This window comes from Ranitomeya variabilis, chromosome 4, assembly GCF_051348905.1.
Source record: "Ranitomeya variabilis isolate aRanVar5 chromosome 4, aRanVar5.hap1, whole genome shotgun sequence".
NCBI lineage: Eukaryota > Metazoa > Chordata > Amphibia > Anura > Dendrobatidae > Ranitomeya > Ranitomeya variabilis.
The window spans coordinates 403,055,997-403,082,668 of NC_135235.1; the positions used below are offsets into that span (position 1 = coordinate 403,055,997).

The 26,672-nt window shown below is 43.3% G+C and overlaps 1 protein-coding gene across 3 annotated transcripts; it reads right to left on the reverse strand.

Moving 5' to 3' along the window:
* Positions 1-11,968: 11,968 nt before the first annotated feature.
* LOC143764935 (uncharacterized) lies at positions 11,969-25,953 on the reverse strand. 3 transcript variants are annotated; one of them, XM_077251064.1, is made up of 5 exons: positions 25,890-25,953; positions 23,248-23,377; positions 17,089-17,274; positions 16,898-17,003; positions 11,969-16,809 (listed from the first exon to the last, which is right to left on the reverse strand). In XM_077251064.1, exons 2-5 carry the CDS (start codon positions 23,323-23,325, stop codon positions 15,416-15,418), a joined length of 1,764 nt encoding a protein of 587 aa, XP_077107179.1. In that variant the 5' UTR covers positions 23,326-23,377; positions 25,890-25,953; the 3' UTR covers positions 11,969-15,415. The 3 variants fall into 3 exon arrangements, with proteins under 3 accessions (XP_077107179.1, XP_077107180.1, XP_077107181.1); XM_077251065.1 differs by lacking the exon at positions 25,890-25,953 and adding an exon at positions 25,842-25,881; XM_077251066.1 differs by lacking the exon at positions 25,890-25,953 and adding an exon at positions 25,794-25,869.
* Positions 25,954-26,672: the final 719 nt, after the last annotated feature.

The window sequence follows — 26,672 nt, forward strand, 5'->3', positions numbered from 1 at the left end:
AGAGGTGGTGATTTCTCCTTCAATGGAAGTCTTCAAACAGAGGCTGGACAGACATCTGTCCGAGATGGTTTAGTGAATCCTGCACTGAGTGGGGAATTAGACATGATGGCCCTGGAGGTCCCTTCCCACTCTAACATTCTATGATCAGGTGTTGAGAAGGCCGTCTTCTCCTTGGCACTCTGGGACATGGGGATCTGCCTGTAGCCCTTCGTCATGTCGAGGGTGATAATATACCTCGCAGGTCCAAGCCTTTCAATGAGTTCATCGACGGGGGGTATCAGTTATGCATCCAATTAGAATACTTAATTCAGCCTGCGTTAGTCGTTACAAAACCGCCACTCACCGTTGGGCTTCAGCACAAGGACTATGGGACTCAACCATCCACTTTTTTATTCCTCTATTACGCCGAGGTCTAGCATTTTCTTCACCTTGTTTGAGATTACTTCATAGTGTGCTTTGGGTATCCTATAAGGTTTAAGATTCACTCTTACATGTGGCTCGGTCAGAACATCATGCTCCTCTACCTCAGTATGTCTCGTCAACTCCGAGAACAGGTCATGTTCTGCTGCAGCAGTTCTCGACACTCTTGTTTCTGGGTCGGCGATAGAGTCTCCACAATTGTGACTTCTTTTATTTTGGCTCCCAGGCAAGGAGTTTCCAGCGATTCACAATCTAGCCACGGTTTAGCAGATTCACATGGTATATTTGGTGAGGCTTCCTTATCCCTGGCTGGTGGACCTTGTAATTAACCTCGGTCAGTTTTTCCACCACCTCGTATGGGCCTTGCCACTTGGCCAGGAACTTGCTCTCGACCATGGGGATAAGCACCCAGTACATTGTCCCCAGGCCGGAACTGCCTCAGACTCGCTGATCGGTTATACACCCTTGCTTGTGCCTCCTGGGCCTGGCGAAGATGCACTTTCACGATAGGCGTCACTTTCGACATTCTCTCCTGCACCTGGACGACTTGCTCTATGATGATTCAGTGGAGCATTACCTCGGCTTCCCAAGTTTCCTTGGGGATATCCAGGAGCTTTTGCAGATGCCGACCATACAGCAGCTCGAACGGAGAGAATCCACTCGAGAATTTAGGAACTTCCCTGACAGAAAAGAGCAGAAATAGAAGCAGGTAGTCCCAGTATCGACCATCCTTCTCAATGGCCTTGATGAGAATAGCTTTTAAGGTCTTGTTGAAGCGCTCCACTAGGTTGTCCATCTGCGGATGGTATACTGAGGTACGGAGCTGGGCAATCTGGAGGACCTTACACAGCTCCTTCATCACCTTGCTCAGGAAGGGTTTCAATTGGTCCATCAAGATCTTTGGCAGGCCCGTCCTATAAAAAATATGGACAAGATCATGGGCTATACTCTTGGTAGACGAGTTCCTTAGTAGTACAGCCTTGGGGTAATGGGTCGCATAGTCCATGACCACCAGGATGTATTAATGTCCCAATGCAGAGTTAACTAGGGGATCTACTAGGTCCATGGCAAGTCTGTCAAATGGAACCTACATAACAGGCATCGGGACTAGGGGACTTCGGAAGTAAGAAGAGGGAGTGGTTATTTGGCAGGTCCCAAAATAATTTAGGATCTCCAGGTAACATCCGGGACAATAGAAGATCATGCGGAATTTCTGATTTTTTTCCTCACCCAGATCATCCCAGAACATGCAAATGGGTCATGTCTAAAACTCACCGTCGACAGGGTCCTGGAACCAACAGCTGTTCCACAATTTCCCCTCTCCTCAGTTTAGTCACCCGATACAATAACTCCCCATTAATTGCAAAGTGTGGGAACATGGTCTCTACTCCACAGCTCTTGAGCAACCCCATTACTGATGGTAACATTGTCAAACAGTCGCTTTAAGGTTACTAATTTGAGCAGTCCCAAAGTTTTCTCCAAACACACTAAACTCAGGGATGGCCTCCTTGGTCACTGTCTCATCCTGCTCCCTGGCAAGGACACACAGGGGGAACTTATCCATCTTTGATTTTGATGAGGTTTCTTCTCGAGGGGTCTGGCTTCTGTCCAAGACTCGTGATATGGCCCCCTATTGCCATAAGTCTGAAAATAAGGACAAATCATGCCCTAATATGACTGGATGTATCAAGTCCTTGATGACCCCAACCTCATGGGACTTGGTACCACAGTCTGTTCCCTTGGTTACCCTGGCCACAGGGTAGTCCTTGGCATCTCCATGTATACAGTGAACACACACAAATTTATCAGGGATCAACTGGTGGGGAAGTGTAGTACTAATCAGGGTCACCAAACTTCCCGAGACTAACATTCTAAGTACCATTACCAGATTAATTGACATGGCACACGCCTGCAGCTCCTTACTGGGTTGACAGTCCACTACAGGCCGGATAGGTGTACTAGGAACAACGACCCCCTAGGTTGCAGTCCATCGGTTCAGGGGACACATGACACTGGGCGACTACGTGTCCAGGATTGTGACAGCAGACCATGAAGTTAACAACAGCCTTTGGGGGTTGTCCCGTTTCCCTATGGATTTCTCGACAACCTAGTACCTCTCTGTGAACACACGGTATTGTATCTTAACCCTTTCATGATGGAGCTTTTATCATTTTTGTTTTTCGCTCCCCTTCTTCCCAGATTGGTTTTACTATGTCGTGTAACAGAAAACGGGCAAAAAAAATTCCAAGTGCGGTGAAATTGCAAAAAAAGTGCAATCCCACACTTATTTTTTATTTGGCATTTTTGCTAGGTTCACTAAATGCTAAAACTGACCTGCCACTATGATTCTCCAGACCATTACGAGTTCATAGACACCAAACATGTCTAGATTCTTTTTTAAATGGTCAAAAAAAATCCAAACTTTGCAAAAAAAAAAAAATGCACCATTTTCCAAGACCTGTAGCGTCTCCACTTTTTGTGTTCTCAGGTTGGGTGAGGGCTTATTGTTTGCGTGCCAAGCTGACATTTTTAATGATACCATTGTTTTGCTGATAAGATCGTTTGATCGCCCGTTATTGCATTTCAATGCAATGTCTGAGCAACCAAAAAAACGTAATTCTGGTTTTGATTTTTTTTCTCGCTACGCGATTAGGTTAATCCTTTTTTTTTTTTATTGATAGATCGATGTTTGATTTTATTTTTATTGTTTTAATTTGAATGGGGTGAAAGGGGGGTGATTTGAACTTTTGCTTTTTTATTTTTTTTAATATTTCTAAAAACTTTTTTTTTACTTTTGGCATGATTCTAGAAGCTGCCACAACTTGATCGGATCTGCTCAGATCACCTCAATGTAGCAGAATTACTGCATTGCTATGAGCGCCGACCACAGGGTGGCGCTCACAGCAGTCCGGCACCAACAACCATAGAGGTCTCAAGGAGACCTGTGGTTGTCATGCTGACACACCGATGACCCCTGATCATGGGATCGGAGTCAACGGGGCACGTATTTCCGGACCGATGGCCGTAAGCGCATGTTAAATGCTGCTGTCAGAGTTTAACAGCGGCATTTAACTAGTTAATAGATGCTGGTGGATTGCGATTCCGCCAGTTCCTATTGCAGGCACATGTGAGCTGTTCAAAACAGGTGCCATGTCCCGGCTTTGAGGTGGGCTCACCGCTGGAGCCCACCTCAAACCGGGGGATCCTGACGTCGGACGTCAGATGACTATTTTTAGCAAACCAAGAATAGAATGTTATCTGTATGTTGGCTTTCAAATTTAAGGTTGATTTCTGGTTGGTCAAGAAAACAGACTTTTGCTTGCGTAAGCCGGTAATTTTCACTTGTATTGTGTGCTTATCCTTGATCACTAGTGATGTTTTCTGAAATGCTAATTATGCATTGTGTTATGGAGTCAATTTGTTAACTTAGAAAGCAGAGAGGAAAAATCTATGCAAATAGTTTAATCAAGTAATGCTACTTGATCTGATCTACATTCTTACACTTTTATGTAAATACTGAATGAGGGACACTTGTTAGGTCTAAAAGTAGGTTACATGCCTCTGTATAAAGAGACAGAGCGAGAAACAGCCGGAGATTCTGCCAAGACATGCATACATCCAAAGGACCAGAGACAGGACAGCAACCATTTTGCATCATGGTTCCATCACGAGAGACATGGATCTATCATTCTACAGGAAACAACCAAGGGGTTTTTGGCCCTGGTTGGAAGAATACAGATCTGCTCCATTGACCTCACTGAACCATGGATACGTTTGGAGAAGCCAGGTTATGATCCTCGGAGCAACTGGTCTTGTATTTTGTATGGACTCAATGGACTGTCATCTTCGTATGCTTGTCGTTGCCTCCTCTCTGTGAGCGTGCCACAGGTGGAGTAACAGACCCTGGAAGATGAAGCCAGGTTGTGATCCTCGGATCAACTGGCCTTGTATGAACTGAAATCTTCCTATGCTTGTTGTTACCTCCTCTCTGTGTGCATGCCAGAGATGTAGCAACCCTGGAGCATCAGAAGTCACAGCTATTATCCCGGCGAGTCAGCGGAAGAGTGAGGCTCTGTAATGTGCACCATTTTGGGTACTCTGCTGGGACTGTTCTGTGTTATCTGCATGTTTTGTAGTTCAATAAAGCATTGTCACACTGTTTTACCTTCATCCTGTGTTGTCTGAGTAGCGTTACGCCCACGTTAAAGGGATAGCGGGCGTTCGGCGGGACGATTCCTGGTCCATGCGGTTCCGGCTAGCGGACCCGGGGCGCCCGCCGAACCCACATGGTTCTACACTCACCATTAGGCCAACCAGGTCATTTGCGTTTCCAGGGTCGCCCTGGCCAGCCCAGGTCTGCACCGACCTAGGAAGGAAGTGGATGAATCTGTCCATCACAACACGCTCAACCATCTGGGCAGGAGTGGAAGACTCAGGCTGCAACCACTTCTGGACTAACATAGTTATTAAGGTTGAAGAAAGACTTTAAGTCCATCTTGTTCAACCCACAGCCTAATCTAACATGCCCTAACATGTTGATCCAGAGGAAGGCAAAAGATGTAGCAAGTCAAACACCTGCGAGCGAGGGGCCTTTGTCGCTGACATATGCCCAGTACTGGATTTCTTGGGCTCTAACCGACAGTTACTCCCAGGCCAAGATTTTGTTTTTTTAACTTGGCGTATTCCTTGGCATCCTGTAGTGCCAAGTCATAATACGCCTTTTGGGGTTCACCTGCCAAATATGGCGCCAGAATAGGGAACAGGCAGGTACCTGCAGCTTACCTGCCTGTTGTGCACAGCCCCATTCCTCCCCGGCATACAGCGGTCATACACCACTCATACTGGGGATTCAGTTGCCTCTGCTGAAGCGATGGGGTGGAACTTCTGGTGTCATTTTGATTGACAGCCGCCTCCTCAAGTTTGACAGAAGGGATCTGGGTGTCAGTCAGAATGACGACAAATGTCCCGTCGTCAGAGTGTGTCAGCAGATAGTTCTGAATCCCTGGCAGGAGCGGTCACAGACCCCACTATGCCGGGGAAGAATGGCTCCAGTAACAACAGGCAGGTAAGTTACAATTACCTGTCTGTTAGTGCTTATGTCCATATTATTTTTTTTAATGAAGTCCCGGATATACCCTTTAATAACTGAACACTAATGAAAGATTGCATGGCACTAACAAAAATGAAGAATTACATTTTAGAACTCAAATGACAATTGATTGCTTAGCACATACCAATTTGTATAGTTAATCTATTAACTGGTTAGAAATTATGATTTAAATATTTTTTTCCAGTTTAATTCAATAATAATTACCAGATGTTGAGGGGTCACTGTAAGAAGCCAGCATGCGCAGAAAAGAACTGACACAGAGTGTATGTGAGCAGAGGGCACCTTTATTTGCAGAAAAAAAAAGAATGTTCCTAATAACTACAACTAATGAACTAAACAGAATTAGAAATTTGTGCTGAGTCATTAAGAAACAGTGTTAAATATGTCTAATTAAATCTAACTTAATGAAACAGGATAGTGAAAATGAAGGTGTTTCGGACCATTCCAGAGGTAGAAAAAGTGAACAATTACCTTAATACATTTTTGTTACATTGGATAAACTATACCTACAGTAAAGATTCTCCTGCTGCCTCCTTCTGAGAAGGAGAAATAAAAAAAAAATTATACACCGGTAAAACTGTCCAAATATGACAAACACAACAAGGTAATCAAGGTAGCACACTGGAAGAGTCTTCTTCTAGAATGCTGCAATTCATAGGTCTTCACCTGCACAAAAAAAAAATTGTTGTGAACCTCCTACAGTGGTTACCCCAACATAGCATGATTGAGGGCAGAGTCCCTGCTTCCAGCGATGTATAACTTACTGGGCCTATTTTCTTGACTGTAGATCTACCAGTTCACGGAATGCTGACCTATGGATAACCCTGCCCAAACCACAAATTGGCAACTTTCTGTGTACGCTGTGCGTAGGCAGAAAACTGCCAATCAGTTTAGGTCGAGTTATATTATACAGAGCTCATGAATATGGAGGTCTGTATAGCATCTGGTTTACAACACCTCTAGTGATAATCACCTGTTGATAAAAGTGATTTTATAAAGATTACACAAAGCATTTTCCAAATTTAGAAAATTACAACCTGGCGGCGTTGCTTCGTTATCTTAAAGATTGGATTCATGATACTTCCATATTCACCAACACTCAAGTAGATCAAAATCTGATACCTCATACCAATTTATTATATCTACTACATACACATAAGGAACTGTTACCTTCGTCGGTGCTAGATAATCCTTTGCTAATGGTGATGTGGAAGATATGGCATAAGATACGACATAGGCTTTCTCTTAATGCACACTCCTCACTTTTCTTGCCAATATTTGGGAATCGGGATGTTAGGTTGAGCATGGGGAGAGAGGACCTAGTTGCCAGATATCGGTTTGTGACAGTGGGTTCTATACTAGACCCTGAGACGCGCAGGCCACACTCCTGGTCAATTATCAGGAGATACCTTCCCTTGACAATGGGGTGCCTTGTGAATTGTGCGACTCTAGAAATCTATGCTACAAGGGTGGGAGAGAGGTTATCAGATACAGATTGGGACAACCCATTTGATACCATGCTACGAAATAGGGCTTCACAGTTTCACTCTACTTCCAGATTCTATCTCTTTTTGAAAAAGGAGTTGGACTACACTAAACGAAAAACAGGCCTTCCAAGATGGTGCACCCGTTTCCCAGTCTTAACCCCAGAACATATCCTCAAGGCTATGTTTTATGCTTGGAAGGCTTTACCGGCTTCTTCCTATAGGGAAATGTTGCTTAGAGTGTACCATGGCACATATATATCGCCGCATCGTTCGTTTCTCATGGGCTTATCCCAATCGGATAATTGTTTAAAGTGTGCGGCTCCTGGGGCTGATCTTTTTCATCAATTTTGGGATTGCCCGGCTATTGCAAGGTTTTGGGAGGAGATAAGGAACTTCTGTCTAGATCATCTGTTGAACTATTTGCCTTCCACGGCAGAGTGGGCGATTCTGGGAATATGGCCTGGGGAAGCTTTAAGAATTACAAGAGGGGCTAAACGTTTGGCATCTATGGTATCTATGGTAGGGAAAAAATGTATATTACAACAGTGGATAACAGTGGAACCTCCAACACTGATAATGTTTTTGAATAAGCTAAAGCATGTGTTCCGTATGGAATGGATAGAGACACAGGTGGGGGGGGATCGCCTGGTTCCCCGCTTTTTTGATACTTGGGAGAGTTTAATTGACACGTTCTCTGAAGAGGTGAGAACTCATCTTATAACTTGTTTTGAACAGTCCCCATGGTATATTACTAGGATGGTGGCAGGTGATCCTCCGATCCGATCTAACATACGGGACGGGATGGGATAGGAGTGACAAAGCATTAAATAATCGTTGCTAGTGGGTTAAGATGGTTTTTATTATGTAAGGATACTGTTGGTTTGCTTGATAGCTATGATGGTGTGTGACGGAAGCGACATTACACTAAATAACTGTTACTTGCACGTTATGATATTTTTACTAATGGGAAAGTTCTTGTTTGTTTTATAATTTTTATTTATTTTACTTTTTTTTCTTGTTTAAAAATGAAACAAAGAAAATATGTTAAAATGAAGGTTATCTTTCTTATGAATATGTGGTACTGTAGAGTATAAGGCTCTCATGGTTATTGATTGTATTCACATATATTCCAATTATTTGATGCCCATGAGTCGTTGAATTGTATATTAATGCATGAAGCACTGTATTGCATAATTTTGTGTACATGAATATCTTATCCTTCAATAAAAAACTTTGAAAGGAAAAGATTACACAAAGCTCCCAGTAAGTGATAAATTGCTGGAATCAGGATCTCTGTCTCTACATTATGCTGCTCTCAGGTTGGGTGGCAAAAACCTGGTGACAGATTACCTTTAATAGTGTGAAGCCCCATATAACAAAAAGTAGTTTCTAGAAAGAACACTTTTTGATTGTAGCACAAAAGTATGTACAAGCCTGGATTTAGGTTTAGCCGATATTGGCATCTTCTGGGGGCATGGACCTTCACATCCCTGAGCAACGCTCAATGAGAGAAAAAAAAAAGTATCTGCTTTTTTTCTCCCAAAAAACGAGTAAATTTTGACCATGGACTGATCCTGGTACTGTGGCCTGGCCCTGTACATTTCTATGGGACAGAAGCGAAATGCCAAAAACAACATATGGATGAGTGACACTGTTTTAGGAGAATGGACAAACTCTTGATCTTATCTCATAACTAATTTTATTCCTAAGCACTACAATGAAGTTCATACTAACCCCCTTCAAATACACAGACCATGTAACACAGAGGGAAATACCAATATATCCCTATATACCCGCCAGAGGGTAGTATTGCAGCTCAGCCCCATTCAGTTTAATAGAGCTGAGTGGTAATGCCACAAACCTATACACCCATTTCTGGAAGAAAGCAGCCATGTCTTTCTACTGCTGGACAACCCTGCTTTTCCCACAGCATATGATGCAATAACTCTTGTAGAGGTTTTCATGATGCCCTCAAGAAGTAAAGACCTGATGATTGGCACATATGGGAGATCTGCAGTGTGCTAACCTGAATACAGGAGAGGAATGAAATATGTAGTATTTTTATCAGATGACGCCATACAGTAACACTAAACATGTACCCATGTTATACGTTTAAATATTGTGGTGCCACCTAAGAAAAAAAAAAAGTGCCAACTTAAAACAGCAACCACAGCTTTCCGTAAAAATAACAAAAATCTTTAATTTGCAGATAAAAAGATAATTAAAAGAAGACCACAACATGCTGAGATATACAAGGAGGTGACCAGAGTTTATCTATGCCATTATTGTCATTTACGCACAGTTTCCAAAAATTGTCTTAAAGGGAGTTTGTCACCTCAAATTTACAATTCAAAGTAACCACAGCCTTAAAGGAGATGGAAAATCACTGTTAATTTAAAGTGTAAAAATGGTGTGACTGATGCCATTTAAGAACTCATACATTAAGCTATAATTCCTATAAGATGTACAGTAGAATAAATGCAAAAAAAAATTTCCATGTGTATAAGGGTATCTGCTGGTAACGCTGAAAGAAGCCATCAATTTAAATACATACAAGTCAAATCAACAAGAATTATCTATTTAATGGTGCAGTCAGAAATACAAGGTATAAACCTGCTAGCAAGTATAAGGCCGGCGTCACACTGGCGAGTTTTACGGACGTAAGAGCGCAGAAACTACGTCCGTAAAACTCGCATTACATACGGCACAATGCTTCTCAATGGGGCTGCTCCTATCAGCCGTATATTACGGTTCAGTATTATACGGCTTTCTACGGCCGTACAAAATCGCAGCATGCTGCGTTTGTCAGCGTATTGCGCTAATAATACGCCAATGAAAGTCTATGGGGGCGAGAAAAATACGGATTCCACACGGACCTGCAGTGTGACTTGCGAGAAATACGCAGCGCTGTTAGTGAAAAGTCGGTAATTCAATTGCCGGCTTTTTCCTTCACAAACCCGACAGGATATGAGACATGGTTTACATACAGTAAACCATCTCATATCCCCCTTTTTTTTTTGCATATTCCACACTACTAATGTTAGTAGTGTGTATGTGCAAAATTTGGCCGCTGTAGCTGCTAAAATAAAGGGTTAAATGGCGGAAAAAATTGGCGTGGGCTCCCGCGCAATTTTCTCCGCCAGAGTGGTAAAGCCAGTGACTGAGGGCAGATATTAATAGCCAGGAGAGGGTCCATGGTTATTGGCCCCCCCGTGGCTAAAAACATCTGCCCCCAGCCACCCCAGAAAAGGCACATCTGGAAGATGCGCCTATTCTGGCACTTGGCCACTCTCTTCCCACTCCCTGTAGCGGTGGGATATGGGGTAATGAAGGGTTAATGCCACCTTGCTATTGGAAGGTGACATTAAGCCAGATTAATAATGGAGAGGCGTCAATTATGACACCTATCCATTATTAATCCAATTGTAGGAAAGGGTTAAAAAAAACCACACACGATTAAAAAGGATTTTAATGAAATAAACACAGCGGTTGTTGTAATAATTTATTGTTCTCGCAATCCATTTGCAAACCCTCGCTTGGCAAAATAATAAACGCACAAAATACATACCTTCTGGTGAACCGTCTCGTCCCACGAAGTAATCCATCTGAAGGGGTTAACTAATATTACAGGCAGGAGCCCTGCTAATGCAGTGGTGTGCTCCGTGCCTGTAATCCCCCGGCGAATGAATGAAATGTAGGTCATTGACCTACATTTCCTTCAGTCGCGGTGATGCGCCCCCTGGTGGATGTCCTCATATGACCTGGAGCGTGGGAAAAAGTTCCCAGGCTGCAGTTCATGAGAACATCCACCAGAGGGTGCCTCACCGCGACTCAATGTAAGTACAGATCCAGCTTTCCTTTCAGCACCCGGGGATTACAGGCACGAGCGAGTGGTTTATCGCAGCTGTGCCTGTAATATTAGTTAACCCCTTCAGATGGATTACTTCGTGGGACGTGATCTGACATCAGAAGGTATGTATCTTGTGCGTTAATTATTTTGCCAAGCGAGGGCCTGGAAATGGATTGCGAGAACAATAAATTATTACAACAACCGCTGTGTTTATTTCATTAAAATCCTTTTTAATCATGTGTGTGTGTGTTTTTTTTAACCCTTTCAAACAATTGGATTAATAATGGATAGGTGTCATAATTGACGCCTCTCCATTATGAATCTGGCTTAATGTCACCTTCCAATAGCAAGGTGGCATTAACCCTTCATTACCCCATATCCCACCGCTACAGGGAGTGGGAAGAGAGTGGCCAAGTGCCAGAATAGGCGCATCTTCCAGATGTGCCTTTTCTGGGGTGGCTGGGGGCAGATGTTTTTAGCCACGGGGGGGCCAATAACCATGGACCCTCTCTAGGCTATTAATATCTGCCCTCAGTCACTCACTGGCTTTACCATTCTGGCGGAGAAAATTGCGCGGGAGCCCACGCCAATTTTTTCCGCCATTTAACCCTTTATTTCAGCAGCTACAGCGCTGAAATTTTGCACATACACACTACTAACATTAGTAGTGTGGAATATGCAAAAAAAAAGGGGATATGAGCTGGTTTACTATATGTAAACCATATCTCATATCCTGTCGGGTTTGTGCAGGAGAAATGAAAAGCCGGCAATTGAATTACCGGCTGTTCACAGATATCGCGCTGAATGAAATCTAAATACAGAATATATATATATGTGTCTCAATGACATATATATATATATACACTGTATATATGTTTTAATGAACATTTGAGCACATAAATCCATTAGATGTCGGTTTTGCAAGCCTGCGCGAAAATCTTGCAGTACGGATGCCATACGGATTACATACGGAGGATGCCATGCGCAAAATACGCTGACACACCCTGCCTACGGATCACTATTTTGGGAACATTTCACCGTATTTCGGCCGTAAAATACGGACCGTATTGTCTTACGCCGAGTGTGACGCCGGCCTAAGTGAGAAGAAATCTACATCCCATGTGGTCCGTGCCCCATTACAAGGGAGGCAGCTATATCTTTCAGCTAAGGCATATTATACGCAATTATTGTGAACTGCTCCCTGATGACAGTAATAACCTAAAGTAGGATTTAAAGGGAATCGGTCAGCAGGTTTTTGATACCACATCTGAGAGTAGCATAATGTAGGCAAAGAGAAGCTGAATCCAACCATGTGTCACTTAGATAAATGGGTGCAGCCGTTCTCACACAATCAGAGCTTTTAGATTTAGAATGAAGGCTGCTCCTGCCCACATCAGGCTCTGTATATGCAATGTCTATAGACAGCGAGCTGCTTATCACAGGAGGGGGCGTCGCCGGACTAGTGCAGTCCAGCAATGTCAATCGATAAATCCTTCACAGTTAGTAAACAGCAGTGAGCACTTTGACAAGTGACACATCCCTTAATTCTGTGTTTCAGCCTCTATCTCCTGCTGTCCTCAGATTAAATGTGCTGACAGATTCCCTTTAAATACATATATATTTTTCTGGTCACTTATCTCTTGTAATGGTCCAAATTTTATACATTTAAGCATGCATTGTCTTAGTTTTGAGGAAAAGTTCCTATTTTTGTAGGTTGGCATTCTGAAGAAACCATAACAATATTTTTTAGCTACAACGATGTAACATACTAGACTGCGTTGTTTGTCTTCTGTAGCATATATTAGGAAACCACTGCTCAGCCCCAATCTACAACATACTAATACACCGCACATAAATTCTACAGACAGCTGGAATGAGTTACCATAACACAATTTATCAGGTATATATAGTTAAATGTGCCAAATAACTGTTTTTGACTTGCACCGTATTTACTACCTGTTTCAGACACTTTCAGCGCCATGTCCTAATTAAACAGGGGTGTGGATTATCAGAAAAGGGGTATATCCTAACATGTGACACACTGGGCCACAAATATGTCATAGTTGAAGAGTGCATTTTTCACACACTCCAAGACAAAAAAAAGTGGTGTAATTTTAGACTAGACAGCGTTAAAATACAACAAATTTATCAAACTATAAGAACCACTATGATAAAGCTAGCACATTTTAAGACTGCTTAATTTAAAGCACACCATACCATACACAATATGGCTGTTGGCCGAACGATGCTTCGGCCAACAGTCATCTCAGTTGACTTTCCCACTGCCAGGCTCATCTCCAGGAGAACAAAAATATCAGCAGTCCAAAATCAGACATACAGGATCAATATCTCCCCCAGCTGAAAATTTTCCAAGGCTCCTATACACATTAAAGTATCGGCCAAACCCACTTGATAGACTGTACTAACTAAAGCCCCCTAAGAATTAGACAGTATTGATAAGTCTGCCTGGATAACTATACCTAGTTTAGATCATTTATGCTCTATCAATAATTATAGTGCTGAGAAGAGACCTTGATGCTACATAACAGGACAGTGAAGACTAAAGTACTAAACTTTCATACCTGGGGTCTCAACTGAATGTGGATTGATCAACTTAAAGGGTTTGTGCCAAGTTTTTACCTTACTATATGCTGAAGGACCAACAGCAGGACCTTCCCAATCCCAAGATTGGAGATCTTCGTCTGAATAGAGCAGGGATCGAGCATGCACACATTCGCTCCATTCATTCTCTATGGGACTGCCTAGTACAGAGCTTGGCTACCTGTAGCAGTCCTATAGAATAAGTAAAAGGTGGACATGTTTATTGTCTGATCCATTCAGATGGTGGACCTGTTTAACCACAGATCCATTCATCAGTATGTTATATCCTATTCTATAGATGCGGGTTGACTTACACACTTTGTACAAGCCTTTTAAAGTAAAGGGAATCAGTCACCATGTTTGACCTATATAAACTATTAATATGAGCATAAATGTTATAGTTTGCTGAAGAGACTGATGTCAGATGCCTTGTTACTGAGAAATCATCTATTATCACTTTATATAAATGGCCTCTTCCAGGCTCTGGGGAGGATGTTGTCTGCCAGATAAGCTCTGCCTCCAGAGCTTATGTGACATGAAAGGGGAGTTACCAATGAGACAAGTAACAAACACTGAACAGGAGAAATGAAAGGTGTCTTCTTGCAAATACATTTTTTATTCTCTCCGTCTGCCTGTGAGCTGGAAGCTGAAAGGAACCTGCAGATGTGTTAGGTATTATCACACACAGCTCTGCAGTGAGATCAGGAGAGCAGAGAGCGGCAATCACACTGGTAACTCCCCCTTCATGTAAAACAAGCTCTGGAGGCAGAGTTTTCTTCCAGGCAGCGTACTTCCCAGAGCCTGGAAGAGGTTATTTATATAAACCGATAAAAGATTTCTCAGCAACACCACAGCTGATATGAGGCACACAGGATGGACCGTTTTCAGCGGTCTAAAACTTGTATGCCCATATTAATAGTTTAGATAGGTCAAATGTGGAGACAGATTCCCTTTTAAAACATGGGTTTTCATTTTCAAGTATAGGTAATATGAAAAACAGGTGAAATATAACGTACGGTATGGTTGGTATAAACATGGGGCACATTCAAAAAGTTATTTCATCAATGGCCTTCACATTAAAGAGAACCTGTCAGCACGATTTTGCATACTGAAGAAAAGGCATAGATATGATTGCGCTGTTATATAAATTAAATAGATATCTTTAGTGGAGAAATCCACTCTGTGTGTGTGTTCTTTAATCAGCATTTGAAGTTTTGCTGTAAGAAGCTTTAGGTGCTAACAGGCGGGACTGTGGGTAGGGTCTTCAGTTCCTGAGTCAACCCCTCAGTCTGCCTCTAGTGTCCGTATGGTAGGTCACTGCTTTGCGAGTGACCGGCCTCCTGTTTGAAAGTTTGTGCCGTCATTGCCGCAGGAGGCCCTTTAGCAGACTGACCTCCCGATTGTTTTCGGAAAAATAGCGCCGGTGGCGGCACATGCATAGATTGAGATCTCAGTTGAAAAACATCCTTTTTAGAGATATAATCGAGCCGAGATTTCAATTTGCGCATGCTCCGCCACTTTACTAAAGACAGGCAGGAGGTTTTCTGCGCATGTGCCGCCACAGTGCCATTTTATTGAAGACCGTCAGGGGATCAATGTGCGCAAGCACCACCTGTGGCGAGCAAAGAGCCAATGCAAACTTTTAAACAGAAAGCAGGTAACTCACAAAGCATTTCCCTGTCATATGGACACCAGAGGGGTCGGGGTAAGAGCCAAATACCCTACTCACAATCCTGCTGCTATGTACCTAAAACATATTACACCAAAACTTCAAAGAACCACCACAGAGAGGATTTATTCACTAAAGGGATCTTTTTAATCTGTATACATAATTGTGTCCAACATACAACAGCATGCTGACAGGTTCTCTTTAACATCAACGATCAAGTCACATAAGTCAAGGTAGTATCAGTTTGAACCGGTTGAAAATCCCAAGCGACCCCCACATCATTTAGACAGTTCTACTTTTGTATGACATAACATGTGTTTGTCGTGAACGTATTTGGTAAGAAAATGTTTTCCACACACATGACATCCATAGGGTTTCTCTAAAGTGTGCTTCCTTTTGTGTATTTCCAGCTCTGTCTTACTGAAAAAGCATTTGCCACAATTGAAGCAGTGCACAGGTGAGGAATGAGTTTTCTCGTGTTTTGCTAGAGATGATTCACTGTAGAAACATCCCCCACACACTTTGCATACACACAACTTCAAGTCTGTGTGAAAGACCTGGTGTTTGACAAGGAACGACAGCTCCGTGAAGCTTTTCCCACATAAGGAACATACAAAGAGTTTATCTACGGAGTGGATGACTTGATGTTTAGCAAGTTCCAAGTTACTGTAGAAGGCTTTTTGGCAACTGGGACAGTGGTACAAGATCTCCATTGCGTTGTCACTTTGACGAACTGAGTAGACAGAAGAATTGCTTTTCTCATCATCCACATCCATTTGAAGATGCTCTGAACCAGCTGAAGACTTAACGGTATTTTTTACGTTTTCGGGCCTTTTTTCAACACAAGAAGCTGGGTTAATTTGCTTAACAAGTGTAGATGTAGATAGTCGTATAGGATAACTCAGTGTTTTCAGGTTTAGATCTTTACAGGATACCGATACTTTGTTGGAGGAGGATGGTTTCTCGATAGTAACAAGAGATGAATATTGCTTTTTGTGGTCAGTATTTGCCTGCTTTCCTCTCTCACGTGAGACAGCATTCATAATAATGTGAGTAAATGGATATTGAGAGGGATCTGCCGGAGCCAACATATTGGGTTGTAGGAGGCTTTGTCCACTATATGAGGGCTGTTCCTCCGTGGTACGAGGAGAAGGATGATGTTGTGTATGATTGTTGGATGTATACATATTGGGTGCTGTTTCACCATAAGGAGACTGTTGCTCCACAATATGCAGATAAGAATGATGTTGCACATGATCTGTAGGTGTATATGTATTGATCTGTGGCTCCCCATATGAGGATGGCTCTTCCACAGTAGGATGTTGTGTATGGTCCATTGGTGTCTGGTTTGCCAGGTGATCATCATATGAGACTGGTTCCTCCTTAATATGAACTGAGTGAAATTGTACACCTGGGTGAGGAGTTGGGAGATTTCCTCCATCATATGAGTCATCACAGGTTTCCTCCTTAATACGCATATCGGAATAATTTGTATGATCTACATTACTGATGCTTCCATCTTCACATGCAGATATGTTTTCAGTAAAATTTGCAGTGGATACATTTTGCATTACTCCATGGCTATGTATATTTAGGTTTTCCGTCATGTCATGTTCATTTAAAAGTTCTGATGATCCATTATGGAGAAGACTATTTTTACAAATGGGGTCATCTAGAGGACAAAAACAGAAGAAAATAAGAAATATCAGCTTTGGCATCTACAGGATCTAGTTTTGAAGTACAAAATATTCTTCTCTTACCCAGTAATTCAATCGAGACGTCTTTGTACAGATCCTTGTGTCCTTCTATATATTCCCACTCCTCCAAGGAGAAATGGACGGTGACATCATCGCTTCTGATAGGAACCTGACACACAATGATACAGTCATCATCCAGACACATCATCCCTTGCGTTACTGTATAATGTCCCACTATTCCCAGCAGCGCTCACCTCTCCAGTCAGCAGCTTAGTGATCTTGTTGGTGAGATCTAGGATCTTCTGCTCAGTTTCCTTATGAGAAGTCACAGATCGAGATGGAGTCGGTAATACATTTGGCATAGTTCTAGAAATCCCTTCTACGACCAAAAGTCTGTTGTGTGTGGTTTGTCTACCGGGCTTTTTGACAACGATATAATCCTGTAGAGAAAGAGAGACCTCTGTAAGAACAAGATCCTGGAATCATTCCTGATTATACTTTTCTGTATCCTCTAAAATATATACCAATATTTCCCTTACTCGGCACATTCACGTGGATATAAAAAGTCTACACATCCCTATTAAAATGCCAGGTTTTTGTCATGCACTAAAATCATACCAAAAAGGATCATTTTAGGACTTTTACCACCACACTTTCATGTCACCCATAATTTGTACAATTCAATTGAAAAAATAAAGTGAAGTTGGTTCAAGTTGAAAAATAAAAATAAAGTAGTATAATAATGTTGTTGCATAAATATTCACACCCTGAATACTGGAACACTGCTGGAGACAGATGTCTCTGAGCTTCGGTCCGCATGGCGGTATACAGGCGAGCATGCATTCTCTGAGCAGAGCTGCCTTTCTTCCCTATGGTTCATGTCCTGCTGTAAACCCATCAGGCTGAGTGAGAAAATTAATTACGCAGCTTGATCACGATGCATCTCCTCAGCCTGACTGGTACTCGTCTTATTACACAGCAGTTGCTTGAGACAGCGTTTCTCCAGACTACAACCAGGGCCTTTTTTGCCACTTGGCATTGGAGGGCTAGTGCCAAAGGCTGCAGGTAGCGGTGAGAAGGGCCAGAAGATATACTGTAGATATTCTACTTAAGGCTAGGGTCACATTGCGTTAAGGCAGTCCGTTTAGCGCATAGCGCTACGGACTGCGCTAATGCAATGTCCCAAAAGGGATCGCGTTAGCCGATCCCGCTAGCGCAGATCCCCGATCTGCGCTAGCGAGGAACGGACCGCGAACGCTGCAAGCAGCGTTCGCGGGCCGTCACTCAAATGACGGCACATCGCTAGCGCACGCCCAATGTGGGCGGGCGCTAGCGACGCGTTCACCATTACAGGCTATTGCGGCGTTAATGGACTACGTTAACACCGCATTATGCCGTGGTGTAACGTAGTCCGTTAAACGCGGTCACATAACGCAATGTGACCCTAGCCTAACATTCTCCACTGCACTGCAGGTTTTCACTATGTAATCTGACAGCAGTAGGATGTAGGGACAGATACCCTGAATCCAGCGATGAATCACTTACTTTACTGGGTGCAGCATCTATGATAGAATCTCCATTTTATCGGTTGCAGGTCTACCAGTTCTATAACGTTGAGCTCTGTGTAACCCGCACCAACACTACTGATTGGCAGCTTCCTGTGTACAATGTGCATAGGCAGAAAGCTTATTGGATGTGGGGTTTGACTAGGAGGCAAGAGGCCAGTTGTCTAGTAGTGATAATCTCATGCTGATAAAACACTGATTGTATGGAAACACCTAAATCAAGCCAAGTAAGTGACACATCTCTGTAATCAGGGTCTCTGCTCCTACACCATGGTCCTCTCAGATTACATAGCAAAACCTAAAGACAGATTCCCATTGTGGTTCATGCTCTTTGATAAATCTGTCCAATTTTAAGACCATCTATAAGTTTACACCACTCTTTATTTGGCTTACTTTGTGCCAGAATTTTGGAGCATTCAGCTTGACTTAGGCCATACTCCTTTATTTGGTAAGCCACACTTCTTTTCAACAATGGTCAAGGCGTAGAAAGGGTGTAAAATACCCAATTAATATAGTGTCGGTCTTGAGAGACAGTGTTTTGGCACATTTGATAAATCCTGCCCTATGTATTTAGACATATCCATGCCCCAATTGAAAATCACATATTTGAAAGCACTGTAAAGGCAATCAGGTAATCGCTGGTTTCGTTTTCCAAGGAGGTGATATAAGTATAATATAAAATATTGATGAACAACATTTTTCCGACCGGATGATTTTCCGTTTTCGTTTGTTTCTCCTCTTCTTCCAAGAGTTATAACTTTTTTATTTTTCCATCCACGCAGCCATATAAGGGCTTGATTTTTTTTGCCCAGCGAGCTGTAGTTTGTAGTTTTGAATGGCACTCATTTTACAGGTCAACGTACAAGTAAAAAAACCAACTCTTGGCTGTCATGACAACCCATCAGCACCTCGTTATCGCTTCCTAGTGGGCCAATGATGCAAATAAAAATAAATGGCGCAGTCAGATTGATAACGGTATTTAATAGTTTACCAGCCGCGGGCAGAGCGAAGCTCCACTCACAGCTGTGAGAGGAAGATGATGGATGGATAACAGCCATCATCTGCCAGCAAGTTTCTGAGCCTGATTCTAAGAAGGGACCCAACATATGATGTAAATATGCATCATATATCGGGAAGGGGTTAAGAAGAAATATAAGAGTCCTAAAAATTAATTTGTTTTGGAGTATTGAAAAATACAACTTTTCTAGCAAAAAAACAAGGCCGCATACAGCTACAGCTATGAAAAATTAAAAAAGTGATGTCTCTGGAAATGATGTAAAAAAAAAAAAAAAAATTCTGCATCCCTCACCCGTTTTTCAAAAGCCATTAAGATAACAGGTAGTCACGTGCTGATATCATAAATGGAAGGGCTCATGGCTACTGCTCCCCCTGACATCATCCTTACATGTAGGACAGATCTCAGGTGCACATGTACGGAGCGAGCTCAGGTGCTATACAGCTATACAGGGCTGGCTCTGATCACTCTTGTATAACCATTTAAAACCATTTAAACACTGTTCTTTAGCCTGAATCACCGACAGGGGTGTGAACACTCAGCGCATAGCATGAGCTCTAAATACAGCATTGGCTGCAACCCCTCCTAATGCGTGCCTAGGACAGTTTGCAGTAGGAAATCAGCGACAGCAGCCACCTCGAATTATTTTTTGGAGAACTCCTTTTTTTTTTTTTTTTTTACACTGACATAATTCTTTGTTTTATACTCATCACGACCAGTGTTTCAGTCCTAAATATCTATTACACCTATTTCACTAAAACATTTTTTTTTTTTTTATATTTATAATTCTTTAATATTTAAAGGGATTTTCCAGGCCTAATTTATTTCTGTTCACTGGCTTGCTCCATCTGAAAACAGCAAAAAAATGAGCATAACATACAGTTATATGAAAAAAGTTTGGGCACCCTATTAATCTTAATGTTTTATAAAAAATGTTTTTTTTGCAACAGCTATTTCAGTTTCATATATCTAATAACTGTTGGACACAGTAATGTTTCTGCCTTGAAATAAGGTTTATTGTACTAACAGAAAATGTGCAATCTGCATTCAAACAAAATTTGACAGGTGCAGAAGTATGGGCACTCTTATCATTTTCTTGTTTTAAATACTCCTACCTAATTTTTACTGACTTACTAAAGCACTTTTTTTGGTTTTGTAACCTCATTGAGCTTTGAACTTCATAGCCAGGTGTATGCAATCATGAGAAAAGCTACTTAAAGTGGCCACTTGCAAGTTGTTCTCCTGTTTGAATCTCCTCTGAAGAGTGGCATCATGGGCTCCTCAAAACAACTGTCAAATGATCTGAAAACAAAGATTATTCAACATAGTTGTTCAGGGGAAGGATACAAAAAGCTGTCTCAGAGATTTAACCTGTCAATTTCCACTTAGAGGAACATAGTAAGGAAATGGAAGAACACAGGTACAGTTCTTGTTAAGGCCAGAAGTGGCAGGCCAAGAAAAACATCAGAAAGGCAGAGAAGAAGAATGGTGAGATCAGTCAAGGACAATCCTCAGACCACCTCCAGAGAGCTGCAGCATCAACTTGCTGCAGATGGTGTCACTGTGCATCGGTCAACTATACAACGCACTTTGCACAAGGAGAAGCTGTATGGGAGAGTGATGCGAAAGAAGCCGTTTCTGCAAGCACGCCACAAACAGAGTCAGCTGAGCTATGCAAAAGCACATTTGGAAAAGCTAATTTCTTTTTGGAAGAAGGTCCTGTGGACTGATGAAACCAAGATTGAGTTGTTTGGTCATACAAAAAGGCGTTATGCATGGCAGCCAAAAAACACAGCATTCCAAGAAAAACACTTGCTACCCACAGTAAAATTTGGTGGAGGTTCCATCATGCTTTGGGGCTGTGTGGCCAATGCCGGCACCGGGAATCTTGTTAAAGTTGAGGGACGCATGGATTCCTTTCAGTATCAGCAGATTCTTGACAATAATGTTCATGAATCAGTGATAAAGTTGAAGTTACGCAGGGGATGGATCTTTCAGCAAGACAATGATCCAAAACACCGCTCCACATCTACTCAGGCATTCATGCAGAGGAACAATTACACTGTTCTGGAATGGCCATCCCAGTCCCCAAACCTGAATATCATTGAACATCTGTGGGATCATTTGAAGAGGGCTGTCCATGCTTGGCGACCATCAAACTTAACTGAACTGGAATTGTTTTGTAAAGAGGAATGGTCAAAAATACCTTCATCCAGGATCCAGGAACTCATTAAAAGCTACAGGAAGCGACTAGAGGCTGTTATTTTTGCAAAAGGAGGATCTACTAAATATTAATGTCACTTTTCTGGAGAGGTGCCCATACTTATGCACCTGTCAAATTTTGATTGAATGCAGATTGCACATTTTCTGTTAGTACAATAAACCTCACAGAAACATTACTGTGTCCAACAGTTATTAGATATATGAAACTGAAATAGCTGTTGCAAAAAAAAACCAATTTTTATAAAACATTAAGCTTAAGATTAATAGGGGTGCCCAAACTTTTTCATATAACTGTAACTCTCTTACTGCCTAAGTAATGTCTTTCCACTGCTGCTCCGTTTTTTTTTAGTCACGGCTGTATCGGTAGTGTCACTACATCGCGTGACCACTGCAGCCAATCGCAAACTCAACATTTGCATTTTGCTGCGGCGATCATGTGCGGTATTTGTGACTTCTGAGGAACAATTGTTTTTAATTTTGCAGTTCTCCACTAAGGGTACTGTCACACAGTGCAATTTTGATCGCTACGACGGTACGATTCGTGACGTTCTAGCGATATCGTTACGATATCGCAGTGTCTGACACGCTACTGCGATCAGACATCACGCTGAGAATCGTACGTCGTAGCAGATCGTTTGGAACTTTCTTTCGTCGCTTGATCACCCGCTGACATCGCTGGATCGTTGTGTGTGACAGCGATCCAGCGATGTGTTCGCTTGTAACCAGGGTAAACATCGGGTAACTAAGCGCAGGGCCGCGCTTAGTAACCCGATTTTTACCCTGGTTACCAGCGTAAACGTTAAAAAAACAAACAGTACATACTCACATTCCGGTGTCTGTCCTCCGGCGTCTCAGCTTCTCTGCACTGTGAGCGCCTGCCGGCCGGAAAGCGAGCACGGCGGTGACGTCTGACGTCACCGCTGTGCTTTCCGGCCGCTGTGCATAACACAGTGCAGAGAAGCTGAGACGCCGGAGGACAGACACCGGAATGTGAGTATGTACTGTTTGTTTTTTTAACGTTTACGCTGGTAACCAGGGTAAAAATCGGGTTACTAAGCGCGGCCCTGCGCTTAGTTACCCGATGTTTACCCTGGTTACCCGGGGACTTCGGCATCGCTCCAGCGCCGTGATTGCAAAGTGTGACCGCAGTCTACGACGCTGGAGCGATATTCATACGACGCTGCAACGTCACGGATCGTGCCGTCGTAGCGACGAAAATTGCACTGTGTGACAGTACCCTAAAACATATTGGAAAATTGCCCATTAAATATTTCCTTCTTCCATAACACCTATCACTGGTAAAAATTCTTTGGTCTGTCACAGTGCTGATTTAGTGAAGACAGAAGTGGTTATAAACCGAGTCTGTCTTTTCATAAAGTCTCTGACAAACGCGCGCCCAGAGTTCTTTGAAAAAGAACTTATTGTTCGAAACATGTAGCATGCTGCCATTTCTTCTCCTGTGAACCATGTTTTTGGATCTTGGATTTTATCTTCAATAAATTTTGATATTTTTGGAAGCTGGATTTTTTCTTCTATTTGTTCTACATAGATTGTACTCAGTTATGAAGGTAATAGTGAGGTCATGTGACATATTTCCCAGTATCCCTCACCTCTCCAGTCAGTAGGTAAAGGATCTCCATGATGTGGTACAATATTTGTTCTGTTGTCGCACTTTTGTCCATTCCCATCCTTAGCCCTTGGAGTGACCGTGCAAAATAGGGTCTTTGATGACTGGTTATCCTGAAAATGCAAAATAATAAATTACTAAGATAAAAGATTATTAGAGTTCATTAGTTAAAGGGGTTGTCAGACGGTTATATATTTTTTTTTTCTTAAAAATATTAAACAGAGGAATACTCAGCTTCCAGAGCCCCCCGAGGATCTAGAGCATGGGCACTAGGCTACAGGTCTGGAGCTTTAAGCTGCCCCTGGAAGCATTGTCTACCCCGCCTGGGAGTTACAGCAGATGAGAAGAGCACATTAGCAAATGTTTTTCGGACAACACGCTCTTGTAGTCAATTGACCGCTGCAGCCAACTACAGGTTGCAGCAGTGCTACAATTTCCGAATGGGGCAGACACCACAATTGGAGAAGGCTATGCTGAATCTGCAGGGGCGCTGCCAGGTGAGTATACCTCTATTAGTTTTAATCAATCCATGCCTAACAGAAAACTGATTTTATGGTCAAACCTTTCAAGGGGCTTAGGATTATAGTATTCAGAAATAACCCATTCACGACAACGCCATGACAGGTAGGAGGCATCCCAGGATGCATCCTTGATGGGACCCACCGACTTATGATAGGAGCTAATGGGTCATCTGGTTCCAGTATTTTTGATAATATAACCCATGGTGGGTTCCCCAAGGAACAATAAGGTGATCATTAAATAAAATACACACAAAAACTAATACAAGGAAATATACCTCCTTGACCAAACAATTTCCAAAAGTCTTAACCCAGATGTAATTCCCTTTAAAATAAATCTTTAAGAAAAGCGGACACATATAAAATCTCTTTAAGGCTTCTCCTATCTGTATATGATGGAGAAGATGCGTTTAAAGGGGTTGTCTCCTTTCAGACAATCTTTGTCCCCAGCTGCGGTTATAAAGGAACACACCGGGCTTGATTCACCCTCCCTGGGTCCAGCATTGAGCCTCCATCGCTGCTCCTGGGGTCTAGTATTGGCTACGGTGCAGATATCCACAGTGCTGCAGCTAATCAGTGAGTGAGCTGCATACACAGGCAGAGCTGCTGATCTCATGACTGGCTGCCTTACTGTCGTTGTGACGTCAGCGCTGTAGCTAATCAGTGAGTGAGCTGCGTACACGGGCAGAGCTGCTGAGCTCATGACTGGCAGCCTCAATTTTCAATGTGACGTCAGCACTGCAGCCAATCAGTGAGTGAGCTGCGTACACGGGCAGAGCTGCTGAGCTCATGACTGGCAGCCTCAATTTTCAATGTGACGTCAGCACTGCAGCCAATCAGTGAGTGATCTGCGTACACGGGCAGAGCAGCTGAGCTCATGACTGGCTGCCTCACTGTTGTTGTAACGTCAGCGCTGCAGCCAATCAGTGAGTTATCGGCGTACAAAGGCAGAGCTGCTGAGCTCATGACTGGCTGCCTCAATGTCATTGTGACGTCAGCGCTGCAGCCAATCAGTGAGTGATCTGCGTACACGGGCAGAGCTGCTGAGCTCATGACTGGCTGCCTAACTGTCGTTGTGACGTCAGCGCTGCAGCCAATCAGTGAGTTATCGGCGTACAAAGGCAGAGCTGCTGAGCTCATGACTGGCTGCCTCAATGTCATTGTGACGTCAGCGCTGCAGCCAATCAGTGAGTGATCTGCGTACACGGGCAGAGCTGCTGAGCTCATGACTGGCTACCTCACTGTCATTGTGACGTCAGCGCTGCAGCCAATCAGTGAGTGATCTGCGTGCACGGGCAGAGCTGCTGAGCTCATGACTGGCTGCCTCAATGTCATTGTGACGTCAGCGCTGCAGCCAATCAGTGAGTGATCTGCGTACACGGGCAGAGCTGCTGAGCTCATGACTGGCTGCCTAACTGTCGTTGTGACGTCAGTGCTGCAGCCAATCAGTGAGTGATCTGCGTACACGGGCAGAGCTGCTGAGCTCATGACTGGCTGCCTCACTGTCGTTGTGACGTCAGCGCTGCAGCCAATCAGTGAGTGAGCTGCGTACACGGGCAGAGCTACTGAGCTCATGACTGGCTGCCTCAATGTCATTGTGACGTCAGCGCTGCAGCCAATCAGTGAGTGATCTGCGTACACGGGCAGAGCTGCTGAGCTCATGACTGGCTACCTCACTGTCGTTGTGATGTCAGCGCTGCAGCCAATATCAGAGCCGGGAGCAGCGGTGGACCTGGGAAGGGGAAGTAGAGGCAGATGTTATTTTATAACTACAGCCGGGGACAAAGACTTTCTGAAAGGGGACACCATCCCCTCAAAACAATAAATGCAGAAAAATAAGACTAGCCATAAAAATGCTGAAAAAAGACAACATAATGGGAGGTAATAAAGAGGTTGCAAGACCACGATGCACCATGCAGCTGAGGCTGCAGTCACACTGGTGATGGAGGGGCATGCAATGACGTAACACCAGTGTAACGATACAGGAAGTGAGAGAGTACTGTGTATAGACCTGTGACCAGCCTGCTAACGATAGAAGAGAGGAGGGATCACGACATACACGATAGTGACACAAATCGCGTCAGCTTTCTCCTGGCTCGCCTCTTACCTTTCGAAGGGTCAGCACTCAGCAGTGTATAAAAGGACCTCTGGTGACGTCACGACCATGTGACCAGACTCCTGTGTGGGAGGAGCTATAGCAACTGTGCAGGAAGTGAAGTGTGTTTTGTCAGGGCGGCAGAGCGCTGAGGGCAGTGACTAAAGTGGAGACACCCCTCCCCTTTGTTCCTGTACACACAGTGCAAAGCTGAGGTGAAAGGAATGGAGAAGCTCAGAGAAACTCCATTCTGGTCCCCTCACTACAGACTGAGGAGAAATATTATTACTTTCTCCCACTTCAGGATATAAGGAGTAACATTTGCATTTACTATATATAGGTGTATAGTGGCCAGTGGGGTAAATAATGAGCCATAGTGCACACTATATGTAGGTGTTGAGTAGCCAGTGGGGTAAACTACGATCCACGTAGTGCACACTATATGTAGGTGTAGAGTGGCCAGTGGGGTAAACTACGATCCACGTAGTGCACACTATATGTAGGTGTAGAGTAGCCAGTGGGTTAAATAACGATCCACGTAGTGCACACTATATGTAGGTGTAGAGTGGCCAGGGGGGAAAATAACGTGCCACGTAGTGCACACTATATGTAGGTGTAGAGTGGCCAGGGGGGAAAATAACGTGCCACGTAGTGCACACTATATGTAGGTGTAGAGTGGCCAGGGGGGAAAATAACGTGCCACGTAGTGCACACTATATGTAGGTGTAGAGTGGCCAGGGGGGAAAATAACGTGCCACGTAGTGCACACTATATGTAGGTGTAGAGTGGCCAGGG

Bases quoted from the DNA above. Each gene is read 5' to 3' on its own strand.
- LOC143764935 (XM_077251064.1), bottom strand. From the start codon at position 23,325: ATGGGAATGGACAAAAGTGCGACAACAGAACAAATATTGTACCACATC. The intron at 17,275-23,247 runs GTGAGGGATACT...CTTTCTCTACAG, and splicing joins TTTACCTACTGACTGGAGAG to GATTATATCGTTGTCAAAAA. The intron at 17,004-17,088 runs GTGAGCGCTGCT...ATTGTGTGTCAG, and splicing joins CTAAGCTGCTGACTGGAGAG to GTTCCTATCAGAAGCGATGA.